This window comes from Ranitomeya imitator, chromosome 1, assembly GCF_032444005.1.
Source record: "Ranitomeya imitator isolate aRanImi1 chromosome 1, aRanImi1.pri, whole genome shotgun sequence".
NCBI classification, from domain to species: domain Eukaryota; kingdom Metazoa; phylum Chordata; class Amphibia; order Anura; family Dendrobatidae; genus Ranitomeya; species Ranitomeya imitator.
In genome coordinates, this window is record NC_091282.1 from 250,678,995 (window position 1) to 250,696,106 (window position 17,112).

At 46.0% G+C, this 17,112-nt stretch overlaps 1 protein-coding gene across 1 annotated transcript in view; it reads left to right on the plus strand.

Annotated features, from left to right (window-relative positions):
* CFAP251 (cilia and flagella associated protein 251) overlaps positions 1–17,112 on the plus strand; it is a 179,216-nt gene that overhangs the window by 51,587 nt on the left and 110,517 nt on the right. The window contains exons 8-10 of the mRNA XM_069755502.1: positions 3,199–3,276; positions 3,664–3,708; positions 9,808–10,025. Coding sequence (XP_069611603.1) covers positions 3,199–3,276; positions 3,664–3,708; positions 9,808–10,025 — 341 coding nt within the window. The remainder of the gene's footprint in view (positions 1–3,198; positions 3,277–3,663; positions 3,709–9,807; positions 10,026–17,112) is intronic.

A 17,112-nucleotide genomic window follows, 5' to 3' on the forward strand; every position in this document is an offset into this window, starting at 1 on the left:
ATGATGCTCAGATATGTCAGAGAAATATAGGTATACAACACAGGGCCCAGCCTGCCCCCTCATCCTTCACATATGCAGACATGATCTGACCTTGAGAATGACACCCTGTTGTGTCGATACGCGTTGGTCTAGCACCTACTCTGCCACATGGGGGGGCGACCATGACCTTAGAATAGGGTAAAGTATTCGGTCTTACTGGTTCATTGATATCTCAAGTGGCAGTCTCTATCTTTATGCCTCATTTTGCCTTTTTTGCACTTTTTATGGACCATTATACCCATATGGGTCTAAATTATTATCTGGTAATTGTGATAAGGGTATTATGTTGCTTTTGTGTCAGCGGTTTGCACATTACTTGTTAGCTTCATTAATTTAAATCTATGCCTAATGAGGTCCTTGCAGCTGACTGGTTTCATATAACCCTCTCACAGTAGGATGGTTTGAATATCTAAAAATTACTATATGTTAGCAGTAGGTATATTTTGTATGTATTTCGTGATTGCTACCAGCCTGCATTTATTTATTCTTATCTGCAAATCTTTGCATCGGGCTACTATTTAGAGGTTTGTTAACTATCAAATATTATGGCATGTAGGACTCTGGTGTATTGTACACATCATTTGTATGACCCATACTCTTTTGATTGTAATCGGAGTTGTGTATTTTTTAAATGTTTTTAATGGTTTTTGTATGTGGTGGTTTTCAATAAAAAGCATTCTTGTATAACACTTCATAAAAAATTCTCTTGGTGATCCCTACATTTTTTATGCATACACTTTTTCTTTGATTTGTGATATGCAGACATGCACGCTCACACACAGTATAACAGTATACGGACATGCGCGTGCGCGCACACAGTATACAGACATGCGCGCACACAGTATGCAGAAATGCGCGCCCACACACACAATATACAGACATGCGCGCGCACACAGTACGCAGACATGCGCGCCCACACACAGTACGCAGACATGCACACACAGTATACAGACATGCGTGCCCACACAGTATACAGACATGCGCACACACAGTATACAGACATGCGTGCACACACACCGTACGCAGACATGCGTGCACACACACAGTACGCAGACATGCGTGCACACACACAGTACGCAGACATGCGTGCACACACACACAGTACGCAGACATGCGTGCACACACACAGTACGCAGACATGCGTGCACACACACAGTACGCAGACATGCGTGCACACACACAGTACGCAGACATGCGTGCACACACACACAGTACGCAGACATGCGTGCACACACACAGTACGCAGACATGCGTGCACACACACACAGTACGCAGACATGCGCACACCCAGTACGCAGTCATACGCGCCCACACACACAGTACGCAGACATGCACACACAGTATACAGACATGCGCTCACACACAGTACGCAGACATGCGCGCCCACACACAGTACGCAGACATGCGTGCACACACACAGTACGCAGACATGCGTGCACACACACAGTACGCAGACATGCGTGCACACACACAGTACGCAGACATGCGCGCCCACACACAGTACGCAGATATGCGTGCACACACACAGTACGCAGACATGCGTGCACACACACACAGTGTACAGACATGCGCACACACACAGTACGCAGACATACGCGCCCACACACATAGTACGCAGACATGCACACGCAGTATACAGACATGCGCACGCACACAGTACGCAGACATACGCGCCCACACACATAGTACGCAGACATGCCCACGCAGTATACAGACATGCGCACACACACAGTACGCAGACATGCGTGCACACACAGTATGCAGACATGCGTGCCCACACACACAGTGTACAGACATGCGCACACACACAGTACGCAGACATGCACACACAGTATACAGACATGCGCGTGCGCTCACACACAGTACGCAGATATGTGCGCGCACACACAGTACGCAGACATGCACACACCTACAGTATGCAGACATGTATACACTGTGTGCAGACATGCACATATACACATGGTACGCAGATAGGCAGACATGCACCTAAACAAATATACACAGATATGTACACATACATATTTGAAGACAAATTCTCAAAAACACATAGAAACAGACATAAATATATACACAGTCATACACCCTGACATACACATCATACATGCACAGATTTACAGACAAATTAAATATTTTTTAATATGGGGAAGCAGGAAACAAGTCTCGCTCACCTGGTCCCGGCTTGTCTCCCAGCTCCTCTGGCATGTGGCTGTGCAGGACGCGCTGCTTGATTACTGTCATTTAAAGGGAACCTGTCACCTCTTCTGATCTTCAGCCACGGCTCCGGCGCAGGCGTACTTTGCTCTGCCCTGTTGAGGGCAGAGGATAGTACTGCAGTGCGCAGGCGCCGGAAAGGTCAGAGAGGCCCGGCGCCTGCGCACTGCAGTACTTTGCTCTGCCCTCAACAGGGCAGAGCAAAGTACGCCTGCGCTGGAGCCGTGGCTGAAGATCAGAAGAGGACGTCTTGTAATGAAGATGGGAGGCGCCGCAGCGCACCGGAGACGCCCGTTTGACCTGACCAGCAGCGGGCCGCCCCTGGGTGAGTATAATATAACGTCTTTTTCTCCTCTTTCAGGTAACATCGGGGGCTTATCTACAGCATTACAGAATGCTGTAGATAAGCCCCTGATGCCGGTGGGCTTACCTCACCCGCGAATTTCGGGGTGACAGGTTCCCTTTAAACAAACATGGGCGCACGCAGCGCACTGTGTGGCTGTGTCTGCTAGTAATAATGCGGCTGAGCTGGCACTGCGCCTTTAATTTTGCTTGTGTGTCGGCCCGGCCACGTCATTACTAGCAGACACAGCTGCACAGTGCACTGCACACGGCCATGTCTGTTGAAGTGATTTCTCAAACAGCGTCGGCAGCCCTGCAAAGCACAGCTACTGGGGGAGCGGCCCGGGCCCCGATGGAGGGCCCCCCTCTGTCCAGGACCCGGTACTTGCCCGAGTTCTGGTGCTGTGAGAGGCATTGCTCCTGTCCTACAGCATCCTCCTGACAGTTACCTGGATCAGAGTACACTCCAATCTTGGCTCTTGAACCCTTTTATTACTGTGGTCAACACTTTGTAATGGAAAAAGTCTGTTCTTTTTTTCCCCCGAAACTTAGAACTCTATAAAATATGGATATTTACAATCTTAAAACTATTTTCTCTCTTTTCAGAAATACATTCTATTTAATCCCGAAGACGAGACGCAGCTGATCACCAACAGTGACACACAAGTCATATTTTATTCCTGGGTAAGTAAGATTTTATGTGTCCAGTGTGTCTGTACGATCACTGAGCCTAGGGCTTTATGGTAACATTTGGTCGCCCCGGAGTCCTAGTAAAATAATGGGATACTCAGCTTTGGTATGGGGAAAACTTTTGGTAACTTTTTCCTTCATAGGAAATCATATCCGTCTGACATGAGTTACAGTAAAGCCCAATGTTACCACAGCTCAACAACCAATGAGATTGCAGTTGTCAAAAGGCATCTAAAAAACTGTAATGCTTGTGGTTGCTGCAATCAGCTGTATCTTGTATCCTTTGTTGTAGTTGTGATTAATTACTGATCACTGTAATTAATTTGTTCTATGTAAAAGGAACAATTTGATATGATCTGTCCAGTTTTCTTTTCTTAACAGGATAATTGTAACCTGGAGTATGTTGCTCCTCCACTGAATGACAAGGTTAGTTGATTTTCTTTAAATATTTAATGATTAATTTAAATGCCTGGAAATGGAGCCCAGTCACTGTTCAAGTGATGTAGGGTTCAGTTCCTCTAAAACTGATACTTGTAGGTACCTAATTAAACAAATTATCTGTCACAAAGTGTTTGCCACTTAATCAGAGAGAAGCATGATGGAGAGGCAGAGACCTTGATTCCAGAAATGTGTCACTTACTGAGCTGCTTGCTGTAGTTTTCATAAAATTACTGTTGTATCAGCAGGAGATTATCACTGCCTTGTAGTCCTCCATATTAATGAGCTCTGTATAACCCCGCCCCACCACTGATTGGCCACTTTCTGCCTATGCACAGAGTACAAAGAAAGCTGCCAATCAGTATTGTGGGCGGGGTTATATCGAGCTCAGCATTCAGAGAACTGGTAGATCTGCTGCACAAAAACAGTGATTTCACCAAGATCTATCTCGGCATTCAGCCCAGTAAACGATACATGGCTGGAATCAGGCTCTCTGCCCCAATATCACGATGCTCTCAGATTGGGTAGCAAAAATCTGGTGACAGATTTCCTTTAACCCCTTCCCGACCTGTGACGCCACGTAGGCGTCATGAAAGTCGGTGCCAATTCAACCTGTGACGCATATGTGGCGTCATGGCAGGATCGCATTCCTGCAGATCGGGTGAAAGGGTTAACTGTAATTTCACCGGACCTGCAGGGACAGGGGGAGTGGTACTTGAGCCCAGGGGGGGTGGCTTGCACCCCCCCCACCCGTGGCTTCGATCACTCTGATTGACTGTTGAAAGTGACGTTTGACTTTCACTTTCAATCAGAGCAATAGTAATATTTTACCAATGAAAATTGGTGAAATATTACAATCCAGCCATGGCCGATGCTGCAATATCATCGGCCATGGCAGGAGACCACGATCTGCAACAGCCACCGATCTTCACCCCTCCGTCCTGTCCTCTGCTCCCCTCCGTCTTCCTGCCGCTCCCCCGTGCTCCGATCCCACCCCCCATACTTACTGACCTCCAGTGTCCCTCCCGGTGTCCGTCCATCTTCTGCATTTGCGCCGCCATCTTCCAAAATGGCAGGCACATACGCAGTGCGCCTGCCGAATCTGCCGACGGCAGATTTCGTTCATTCATTTTGATCACTGTGATAGATCATATCACAGTGATCAAAATAAAAAAAAATCGTAAATACCCCCCCCCCCTCTTTTATCACCCCCATAGGTAGGGAACATAATAAATTAAAGAAAACATATTTATTTTTATTTTTACACTAGGGTTAGGGTTAGAACTAGGGTTAGGGTTAGAACCAGGGTTAGGGTTAGAACTAGGGTTAGGGTTATTGTTAGAACTAGGGTTAGGGTTGCAATTAGGGTTAGGGTTGTAATTCGGGTTAGAGTTACGGTTAGAATTAGGGTTAGAATTAGGCTATGTGCACATGGTGCGCTTTTGGCTGCGGATCTGCAGCGGATTGGCCGCTGCGGATTCGTAGCAGTTTGCCATCACGTTTACAGTACCATGTAAACCTATGGAAAACTAAATCCGCTGTGCCCATGGTGCGGAAAATACCGCTTGGTATTTTCCGCAGCATGTCAATTCCTTGTGCTGGTGAAATCCGCACAAAAAAAAGTGCGTTTTACCTGCGGATTTTTCAAAAATGATGCGGCACATAGCCTTAGGGTTCGAATTAGGGTTAAGATTAGGGCTAGGGGTGTGTTGGGGTTAGGGTTGTGTTTAGGGTTATGGTTGGGATTAGGGTTAGGGGTGTGTTGGGGTTAGGGTTGTGGTTAGGGTTGGGATTAGGGTTAGGGGTGAGTTGGGTTAGTGTTGGAGTTAAATTGAGGGGTTTCCACTGTTTAGGCACATCAGGGGTCTCCAAACGCAACATGGCGCCACTATTGATTCCAGCCAATCTTGCGTTCAAAAAGTCAACTGGTGCTTGGGGGATCAAAGTGCTCACCACACATCTAGATAAGTTCCTTGGGGGGTCTAGTTTCCAAAATGGGGTCACTTGTGGGGGAGCTACAATGTTTAGGCACACAGGGGCTCTCCAAACGCAACATGGTGTCCGCTAACGATTGGAGCTAATTTTTCATTCAAAAAGTCAAATGGCGCTCCTTCCCTTCCGAGCCCTGTCGTGCACCCAAACAGTGGTTCCCCCCCACATATGAGGTATCAGCGTACTCAGGACAAATTGTACAACAACTTTCGGGGTCCAGTTTCTCCTTTTACCCTTGGTAAAATAAAAAAATTTTTGCTAAAAGATCATTTTTGTGACTAAAAAGTTAAATGTTCATTTTTTCCTTCCATGTTGCTTCTGCTGCTGTGAAACACCTGATGGGTTAATAAACTTCTTGAATGTGGTTTTTGGCACCTTGAGGGGTGCAGTTTTTAGAATGGTGTCACTTTTGGGTATTTTCAGCCATATAGACCCTTCAAACTGACTTCAAATGTGAGGTGGTCCCTAAAAAAAATGGTTTTGTAAATTTTGCTGTAAAAATGAGAAATCGCTGGTCAAATTTTAACCCTTGTAACTTCTTAGCAAAAAATTGTGCTGATGTAAAGTAGACGTGTGGGTAATGTTATTTATAAACTATTTTGTGTCATATACAGTACAGACCAAAAGTTTGGACACACCTTCTCATTTAAAGATTTTTCTGTATTTTCATGACTATGAAAATTGTACATTCACATTGAAGGCATCAAAACTATGAATTAACACATGTGGAATTATATACGTAACAAAAAAGTGTGAAACTACTGAAAATATGTCTTATATTCTAGGATATTCAAAGTAGCCTCCTTTTGCTTTGATGACTGCTTTGCACACTCTTGGCATTCTCTTGATGAGCTTCAAGAGGTAGTCATCGGCAATGGTCTTCCAACAATCTTGAAGTAGTTCCCAGAGATGCTTAGAACTTGTTGTCCCTTTTGCCTTCACTCTGCAGTCCAGCTCACCCCAAACCATCTCGATTGGGTTGAGGTCTGGTGACTGTGGAGGCCAGGTCATCTGGCGTAGCACCCCATCACTCTCCTTCGTGGTCAAATAGCCCTTACACAGCCTGGAGGTGTGTTTGGGGTCATTGTCCTGTTGAAAAATAAATGATGGTCCAACTAAACGCAAACCGGATGGAATAGCATGCCGCTGAAGATGCTGTGATAGCCATGCTGGTTCAGTATGCCTTCAATTTTGAATAAATCCCCAACAGTGTCACCAGCAAAACACCCCCACGCCCTCACACCTCCTCCTCCACACAGTGGTTGGAACTAAAGATCTCAAATTTGGATTCCTCAGACCAAAGCACAGATTTCCACTGGTCTAATGTCCATTCCTTGTGTTCTTTAGCCCAAACAAGTCTCTTCTCCTTGTTCCCTGTCCTTAGCAGTGGTTTTCTAGCAGCTATTTTACCATGAAGGCCTGCTGCACAAAGTCTCCTCTTAACAGTTGTTGTAGAGATGTGTCTGCTGCTGGAAATCTGTATGGCATTGACCTGGTCTCTAATCTGAGCTGCTGTTAACCTGCCATTTCTGAGGCTGGTGACTCGGATAAACTTATCCTCAGAAGCAGAGGTGACTCTTGGTCTTCCTTTCCTGGGGCGGTCCTCCTGTGAGCCAGTTTCTTTGTAGCGCTTGATAGTTTTTGCAACTGCACTTGGGGACACTTTCAAAGTTTTACCAATTTTTCAGACTGACTGACCTTCATTTCTTAAAGTAATGATGGCCACTCGTTTTTCTTTACTTAGCTGTTTTTTCTTGCCATAATACAAATTCTAACAATCTATTCAGTAGGACTATCAGCTGTGTATCCACCAGACTTCTGCTCAGCACAAATGATGGTCCCAACCCCATTTATAAGGCAAGAAATTCCACTTATTAAACCTGACAGGGCACACCTGTGAAGTGAAAACCATTTCCGGTGACTACCTATTGAAGCTCATCAAGAGAATGCCAAGAGTGTGCAAAGCAGTCTTCAAAGCAAAAGGTGACTACTTGGAAGAACCTAGAATATAAGACCTATTTTCAGTTGTTTCACACTTTTTTGTTAAGTATATAATTCCACATGTGTTAATTCAGTTTTGATGACTTCAGTGTGAATTTACAATTTTCGTAGTCAAGAAAATACAGAAAAATCTTTAAATGAGAAGGTGTGTCCAAACTTTTGGTCTGTACTGTAACTCTCTGGTTTAACAGAATAAAAAATCTAAATTTGAAAATTGTAAAATGTTCAACATTTTCGCCAAATTTCCGTTTTCTTTTTACAAATAAACGCAAAAATTATCGAACTAAATTTACTACTAACATGAAGCCCAATATGTCACGAAAAAACAGTCTCAGAATCGCTATGTTGTTGAGTTATTACCTCATAAAGAGACACTGGTCAGATTTGCAAAAAATGGCCAGGTCATTAAGGTCAAAATAGGCTGGGTAATGAAGGGGTTAAAAGAACCTTTACACATTAGAGCAAAGTCGAAGTCGGCCAAACATGCTGATTTTGGCAGAACTGTCTGACTATATGTGTATGGGGGGGCCTCATGACCCCGTGAAAAATGATGCTGTGGTAAAGAAGGATTAATCCCTGATTTTTTTGGCGACAGGGAAGGTAAGCATCAGGCCCCGATCTCTGGAAGCAGCTACTCCTCTCTCCCCATTCAGAACACATGGATGCCCGGCTGAACTGAGCATGCATCGTTATTGGGGGGCATCAGGAGGAATAACTGTTGCCTAACAAGCATTCATGTGAAATCAGTTAATAGTGTATGGGCACAGTGTGCAGTTCTTGGTGGATATATTATCCTATTCACTCCAGAGGAATAGGGGTGCGTTCTCATATATCTGAAAATTATATCAGGCATGTAAACATTTCTTGAATTTGGCACATCTGGTAAATATTATCTATTTTGTTTCTACCGAAAAAAAAAACAACAAAATAACAAACACTTTATACATATATGTGTCTATTTGGGAATCCTACATTCATCAAATCTGTTCTCCCAGATTTCTGGTGAAAAAAAGCTTGGAGAAGTTATATTTCTTGTGCAATTACGATTTTGTGTTTAAAAACCAAAATGCGACTTTCACCTTGTTCACGCCATTCTCGCCCCAGCTCATACAAAGTCGTCAGATTCTTGACTAGTGGCTGCGTTCTCTACACCACAAATCTTATGGCGCACACTTAGGTGTGTGGCATTATATGTCTTGCCTGATTCATTAAAGGGAACCTGTCACCTGAATTTGGCGGGACCGGTTTTGGGTCATATGGGCGGAGTTTTCGGGTGTTTGATTCACCCTTTCCTTACCCGCTGGCTGCATGCTAGCCGCAATATTGGATTGAAGTTCATTCTATGTCCTCCGTAGTACACGCCTGCGCAAGGCAATTTTTCCTTGCGCAGGCGTGTACTACGGAGGACAGAGAATGAACTTCAATCCAATATTGCGGCCAACATGCAGCCAGCGGGTAAGGAAAGGGTGACTCAAACACCCGAAAACTCCACCCATATGACCCAAAACCGGTCCTGCCAAATTCATGTGACAGGTTCCCTTTAAGAGGCATGAACCTATTAATGAATCAGGAGCGTCTGCTCCAAATCGCCCCCTCATCAAGACTGACGCGAGAATGGCTGGTCTTGTATCTCCCCCCGGTGTTGGTGTATGCTAGCCCACCAAGGTTACTACCACAACTCTTGTGCCCAATATGTGTGCCCCTATGTGCATTACTTCTGTAAAGGCGAAGAAAAGGTGGTCTACAGCCTTGTAGTTTTCCCTCCAGCCTAGTAAAAATAGTGTTGCTTTCCATTAGGAGTTCTGGAAAATAAGCAGCTCTGCTATTTGCAGTGCCCATAACCCATCTGTATATTTACATGGGGCTTTTTGTACCTTTGGTGGCATTGCAGTGAATTGTGAACACTTTCTGACGGCTTTTTCTTGTAATTCCTTTTTATTGTCTGTTCTACTTTATTCTTACCTATTCTACATTGTCCTGATTGGTTTCTGCATCTCCCCTCCATTCACTGCTTTCTCCCCATGCAGTTAACCTGCTATGTTCTCTCACACTGGCAACTGTATTTTAACCCTAAAATCCATTTTTTTTCCGCAGACGTTTAACAAAGCCGTGGGAGCTTTCAGCCAATCGGTTTTTGATTTCCGCAATGTAAGATCCTTGACAGCTACATCTGCAGGGAAACTGGTTGTCTGGGAGACCACCAATCCCCCATTGATCAGAACAAAGTCTCCCATAAAGCCACATAATAAGAAAGCTTTAAAGTTGATGCATCTGCAGAAAGATGCCATTACTGTGCTCACTACCCATGACAGGTAATGAATTAATTTACTAACACACTCTAGTAACTGCCGACATTCAGTCACCATAACAGACGCCCTGATGTTCAGCTTTTTCCGTTCAGCTTCTGCAGAGTAGTTTTAATTAAAAATATTTAGCAGTCTGTAAGCTAAAACTAGAGAGAATTTCTAATAATCAAAAAATATTTAGCAGTCTGTAAGCTAAAGCTAAAGAGAATTTCTGTCTGATTATCTGGCATTGGTATCTAATACAAAATTGCAATATAATATGGAAGTTAAACATGATTAGAAATGAATGACCACATAGTGATAGTAGCATAATTTGTATTCATTAATATTTTCTGAATTTTTCTATTGATCATTGATCCATCCATGCATGATTGTGATGTCAAAGTCTCAGGACCTTCCCTGATGAACAGAATGAAAGGACCATGTCGCTTGCAAACCTTTAGAGTGTAAAGGCCATTTTCTCCTTCCTCCATGACAGCACCACGGAGAGAGGGCATCCGCCCTTGAAGGAAGGACAGGAAACATACAGATTAAATGGGTGGTACCTCTCCCTTGCATCAGTTGGTTTCCTGTCCTTGACAGGAAACCTTTCAGTTATGGTGTGTACCTGAAGAAAGAAGACTGAAGAATGGAGTCCAGGCTTGACCAGACCAGACCGTTACCTAGCAGACCGGATGCCCTTGGGCCTTTCAGGGTGTGCGGTGGGAGGGGGGGGAGGAGCACATTCGTGGCACTATGTTTCGGTGCTGGCTTCCAGGCTTCCAGTTATACGCATACGCAGGGACGCACCGGAGTTTCCCCCTGATGACGTGGCCGGCGGATCACATGACCGGAAGGAACTTCCTGCTAGGAAACCAGAAGAAGTACTGTATAGGGGCTGCTTTGGTTAAAATGGGAGCGTGGTAAGACACTTCCTGCAGCATAGGCAATCACCTATAGGAATGGAGGCACAGGATGGTGAACCACCACAGTAGCTGCAGCAGCATACAGGGAGACAGAGGTAGGAGATGTGACAGCATGAAGCTTCATCCCGGCGGAGTGGATATTCCGGCAGCCATTCCACCCCACAGAGCACGCGCTCTGGCAAGGTGGATAAATCTCCAGTCTCCAGAGGCCCATCAGTAGATCTCATTCCTCCTTTTGAACCGGTACCCGTGGCTACATCTGATTAGGGAGTGATCTTTGTGGAAGTTCACTTTATAATTGGGGTCCCCCTTTTTCTTATTTATTTAGGGAGGAAAATGCTTGGCTAAGACCAAGCACAGGAGTTGCCCAATTTGTAACAAGGGTTTACCCGTAACCTGGGAAAAAAATCTTGCATAGAGCAAGTGCTATGTGAGGAGACCCCAAATTTTGCCTCCGAGTGAACATCCGTAATCAGGTCGTAGGTTGAAAGCGCATTTAAATCCCTCTCCGAGGGGGGTAGTATTAAGAGATAAAAGACCAGCAGGAGGTGCCCGGAATCTGGGACCAATAGTTCGGAGGAAGAACAGAGAGACTCGGGTTCATCGCACTCTTCTTCATCCTCACAGAAAGAGATGGGAGGGCGCCATTGTTTTCCATAAGAAGAAATAGATGGTCTGGTCAAGGCTGTAAGGGCCACAATGGGAATGATGAACGCTTGTCCAGAAAAATCAGTCCAGGATATTATGTTTGGGGGACTTGGACAAAAGAAGCGTAGGTCATTTCCTTTTAATGAGAATATACAATCTCTAATTAAGAAGAAATGGAATAGATCCGCAAAAAAAACTCCTCTGTGCCGTCCCTCAATAGGAAATATCCTTTTGATGATCTAGCATCCTAGTCCTGGGATAAAGCCCCAAAGTTAGACCTAGCTGTTGCTAAGGCTTCCAAAAAAGTTATCCTTCCCTTTGAGAACATGGGAGTATTGAAGGATCCACTAGACAAAAGAGCACATTCCTTCCTTAAAGGGAACCTGTCACCCCGTTTTTTGAGATTGAGCTATAAATACTGTTAAATAGGGCCTGCGCTGTGTGTTCCTATAGTGTATGTAGTGTACCCCGATTCCCCATGTATGCTGAGAAATAACTTACCAAAGTCGCCGTTTTCGCCTGTCAATCAGGCTGGTCAGGTCGGGAGGGCGTGGTGACATCGGTGGTTCTTCCTCAGCTTTACGTTGGTGGCGTAGTGGCGTAGTGGTGAAGACACAGCGCGCGATCTGCGCTGTAATCCCTTGCATCGGTGGGGGCGGCCATCTTCCTGGGGCCGCGCGTGCGCAGATCGAGTGCTCTGCTGCACGGGGCTTCAGGAAAATGGCCGCGGGATGCCGCGCGTGCGCATTAGAGATCGCGGCGGCCATTTTCCCAAAGCCGAGATGCAAACTCGGCTTTGGGAAAATGGCCGCCGCGATCTCTAATGCGCACGCGCGGCATCCCGCGGCCATTTTCCTGAAGCCCCGTGCAGCAGAGCACTCGATCTGCGCACGCGCGGCCCCAGGAAGATGGCCGCCCCCACCGATGCAAGGGATTACAGCGCAGATCGCGCGCTGTGTCTTCACCACTACGCCACTACGCCACCAACGTAAAGCTGAGGAAGAACCACCGATGTCACCACGCCCTCCCGACCTGACCAGCCTGATTGACAGGCGAAAACGGCGACTTTGGTAAGTTATTTCTCAGCATACATGGGGAATCGGGGTACACTACATACACTATAGGAACACACAGCGCAGGCCCTATTTAACAGTATTTATAGCTCAATCTCAAAAAACGGGGTGACAGGTTCCCTTTAAGGGGTAGCTAGGAAGTGTCAGGGGCAGTTTAAGACCTACTATAACAGCAACCTGCACAGTTAGGTCTTTAATGATTTGGTTAGACCAATTAGAGAAGCAGCTCTGGGATAGGCAATCTAGGGATACAAAACTAGAGTCCATTCCCTTAATGCGTGGGCTGCTGCTTTTCGGGCTGACTCATCAGCTAATTCAGTTAGACTGGTGGCCAAATCCGCATCCTTTTCCAACACAACCCATACAGCTCTCTGGCTTAAAATGTTGACCTGGAGATGTCCAAACAAAATCAAAATTATGTTCCATCCCCTGTGAAGGTAATTTTCTCTTCGGGTCAACATTAGATGACATTCTTCAGAAAGCAGGTGATAAGAAAAATGGATTTCCTAGCCTGCCTATTCCCACATATAAGAAGTTTTTTCGAAGTAAAAAAACATTTTCATAAAGACCCCCAAGAGAGCAAAACAGATTGGAAGAGGGGACAAAGAAGAGCAGAGTGTTTCTCTTTGGAGGTTCCTCTCAGGATAGGAAGCTGTTATGGTCTGGTGATTATGGAGCGACATGAGACTAGCTCTGAGCAGGTGGTATCTAGATTCAAGATTCAAAGAAGCTTTATTGACAGGACCAAATACACATCAGTTTTGCCAAAACAAGTGTATAAAGGCAATAGGGATAGGGACTGTGGGGATGTTGGGTAGGAGCTGTAGGGAAGGTGGATGGGGGCAGATCCATTGTGGGGGTTATAGTCCATGGCATAGGGGAGGTGGATGGGGCACATCCATTGTGGGGGCTATAGTCCATGGCATAGGGGAGGTGGATGGGGCAGATCCATTGTGGGGGCTATAGTCCATGGCATAGGGGAGGTGGATGGGGCAGATCCATTGTGGGGGCTATAGTCCATGGCATAGTGGAGGTGGATGGGGGCAGATCCAGGGTGGGGGCTATAGTCCATGGCATATGGGAGGTGGATGGGGCAGATCCATTGTGGGGGCTATAGTCCATGGCATCATAGTTCTCTTTCTCGCAGTCTATGACATTCGCTCACATACCACGCTGCTATCTCCACCGCTCTCTCTTCTTCTCCCAGCAGGATATATGTTTTCTCTTCCTCCTTCATGGTGATGAAGTCCGGGAAGAGATGTGAGAGTCTCCTGAAGTGAGTGTCCCTCACTGCTGAGTATTTGGAGCAGTGTAGCAGGAAGTGGGTTTCGTCCTCTATGGCCTCCTGGTCATATCTATACTGACCGCAGACCCTAAGCTCAACACACAACTAGAAACAGCCGTGGATTGCTCCTAACGCTCCCTATGCAACTCGTCACAGCCTAAGAGCTAATTACCCCTAAAGATAGAAGCAGGAAAACTATCTTGCCTCAGAGAAAATCCCCAAAGGAAAGACAGCCCCCCACATGTAATGACTCTGAGAGGAGAAGGAAATGACATACGTAGTATGAAACAAGATTGAGCACAGGAGGCCACTTCTAGCTAAAAAGGAAAGTACAGGAAAGAGCTCTGTGCGGTCAGTAGAAAACAACTAGAAAAAGTCCACTGCAGAGAAATGCAAAAATCTCCACACCTAACTAAAGGTGTGGAGGGCAAACTCTGCTGCCCAGAGCTTCCAGTTTAGCTAAATAGATCCATACTGATAAACTGGACAAATGAGCAAAACAAGACAGTACAAAACAACAAGTCCACAATAAGTGAACTGCAAAGGACATGAAAGGACTTAGCTTAGCAGAACTTGGTCAGATTGGCAGGAAAATCCAAAGAGCAATGACTCCAGGCAAAGACAATTGACAACTGGCATTGAATGATTGCTAAGGCCAGACTAATATAGCCGAGCCCAAAAGACAATCAAAGGAAACAGCTGAGAAGCCAAATCCAAAAAGCAGCAATACCACTAAAGACCACAGGAGGAGCCCAAGAGCAGAACTCACAAAAATACTACTTACAACCAAGAACGGAATTCACAACAGTACCCCCCCCCCTTGAGGAGGGATCACTGAACCCTCACCAGAGCCCCCAGGCCGATCAGGACGAGCCAAATGAAAAGCACGAACCAACTCGGCGGCATGAACATCGGAGGCAACAACCCAAGAATTATCCTCCTGGCCATAACCCTTCCACTTGACAAGATACTGAAGCTTCCGCCTTGAAAAACGAGAATCCAAAATTTTCTCAACCACATATTCCAACTCCCCCTCAACCAACACCAGGGCAGGAGGATCAACAGATGGAACAACGGGCTTCACATATCTCCGCAACAAAGATCTATGAAAAACATTGTGGATGGAAAAAGAAGCTGGAAGGGCCAAACGAAAAGACACAGGATTGATAATCTCAGAGATCTTATAAGGACCAATAAACCGAGGCTTGAACTTAGGGGAAGAAACCTTCATAGGGACATGACGAGAGGATAACCAGACCAAATCCCCCACAAGAAGCCGAGGACCAACACACCGATGGCGGTTAGCAAAACGCTGAGCCCTTTCCTGGGACAACATCAAATTGTCCACCACATGAGCCCAAATCCGCTGCAACCTGTCCACCACAGAATCCACACCAGGACAATCAGAAGGCTCAACCTGCCCTGAAGAAAAACGAGGATGGGAACCAAAATTACAAAAGAAAGGCGAAACCAAAGTAGCCGAACTGGCCCGATTATTAAGGGCAAACTCGGCCAACGACAAAAAAGTCACCCAATCATCCTGATCAGCAGAGACAAAGCATCTCAAATAGGTTTCCAAGGTTTGATTAGTTCGCTCAGTTTGGCCATTTGTCTGAGGATGGAATGCCGAAGAAAAAGACAAATCAATACCCATCCTAGCACAAAAGGCCCGCCAAAACCTGGAAACAAACTGGGAACCTCTTTCAGACACAATATTCTCCGGAATGCCATGCAAACGAACCACATGTTTAAAAATCAATGGAACCAAATCAGAGGAGGAAGGCAATTTAGGCAAAGGAACCAAATGGACCATTTTAGGGAACCGGTCACAAACCACCCAGAAAACAGACATCCTTTGGGACACAGGAAGATCTGAAATAAAATCCATGGAAATATGCGTCCAAGGCCTCTCCGGAATGGGCAAAGGTGAAAGCAACCCACTAGCACGGGAACAGCAAGGCTTAGCCCGGGCACAGGTCCCACAGGACTGCACAAAAGCACGCACATCCCGCGACAAGGAAGGCCACCAAAAGGACCTAGCAACCAAATCTCTGGTACCAAAAATTCCAGGATGACCGGCCAACACAGAACAATGGACCTCAGAAATTACCTTACTTGTTCATCTATCAGGAACAAACAGCTTCCCCACAGGACAGCGGTCAGGCTTATCAGCCTGAAATTCCTGGAGCGCCCGCCGTAAATCAGGGGAGATGGCAGATAGAATCACCCCTTCTCTAAGAATGCCAACCGGCTCAAGGACTCCAGGGGAATCAGGCAAAAAACTCCTAGAGAGGGCATCCGCTGTTATGGCTGGCAATCAGGCAACACAGCGTGCAGTAATCAGCGCACATACAGAGATCTGGCAATAACCAAAAACAATAGGACGAGCTCTGAGACGTGGAATCTCTGTAGACTGCAGTACCTGATCTATCCTCACACAACTATAAGCAGCAGTGGATTGCGCCTATCACTACCTATGCAACTCGGCACTGCCTGAGGAGCTGACTAGCCTGAAGATAGAAATACAAGCCTGACTTACCTCAGAGAAATACCCCAAAGGAATAGGCAGCCCCCCACATATAATGACTGTTAGCAAGATGAAAAGACAAACGTAGGAATGAAATAGATTCAGCAAAGTGAGGCCCGATATTCTAGACAGAGCGAGGATAGCAAAAAGAACTATGCAGTCCACAAAAAACCCTAAAACGAAAACCACGCAAAGGGGCAAAAAGACCCACCGTGCCGAACTAACAGCACGGCGGTGCACCCCTTTGCTTCTCAGAGCTTCCAGCAAAAGTTAATAGCAAGCTGGACAGAAAAAACAGAAAACAAACTAGAAGCACTTATCTAGCAGAGCAGCAGGCCCAAGGAAAGATGCAGTAGCTCAGATCCAACACTGGAACATTGACAAGGAGCAAGGAAGACAGACTCAGGTGGAGCTAAATAGCAAGGCAGCCAACGAGCTCACCAAAACACCTGAGGGAGGAAGCCCAGAGACTGCAATACCACTTGTGACCACAGAAGTGAACTCAGCCACAGAATTCACAACAGTACCCCCCCCTTGAGGAGGGGTTACCGAACCCTCACCAGAACCCCCAGGCCGACCAGGATGAGCCACATGAAAGGCACGAACAAGATCTGGAGCATGGACATCAGAGGCAAAAACCCAGGAATTATCTTCC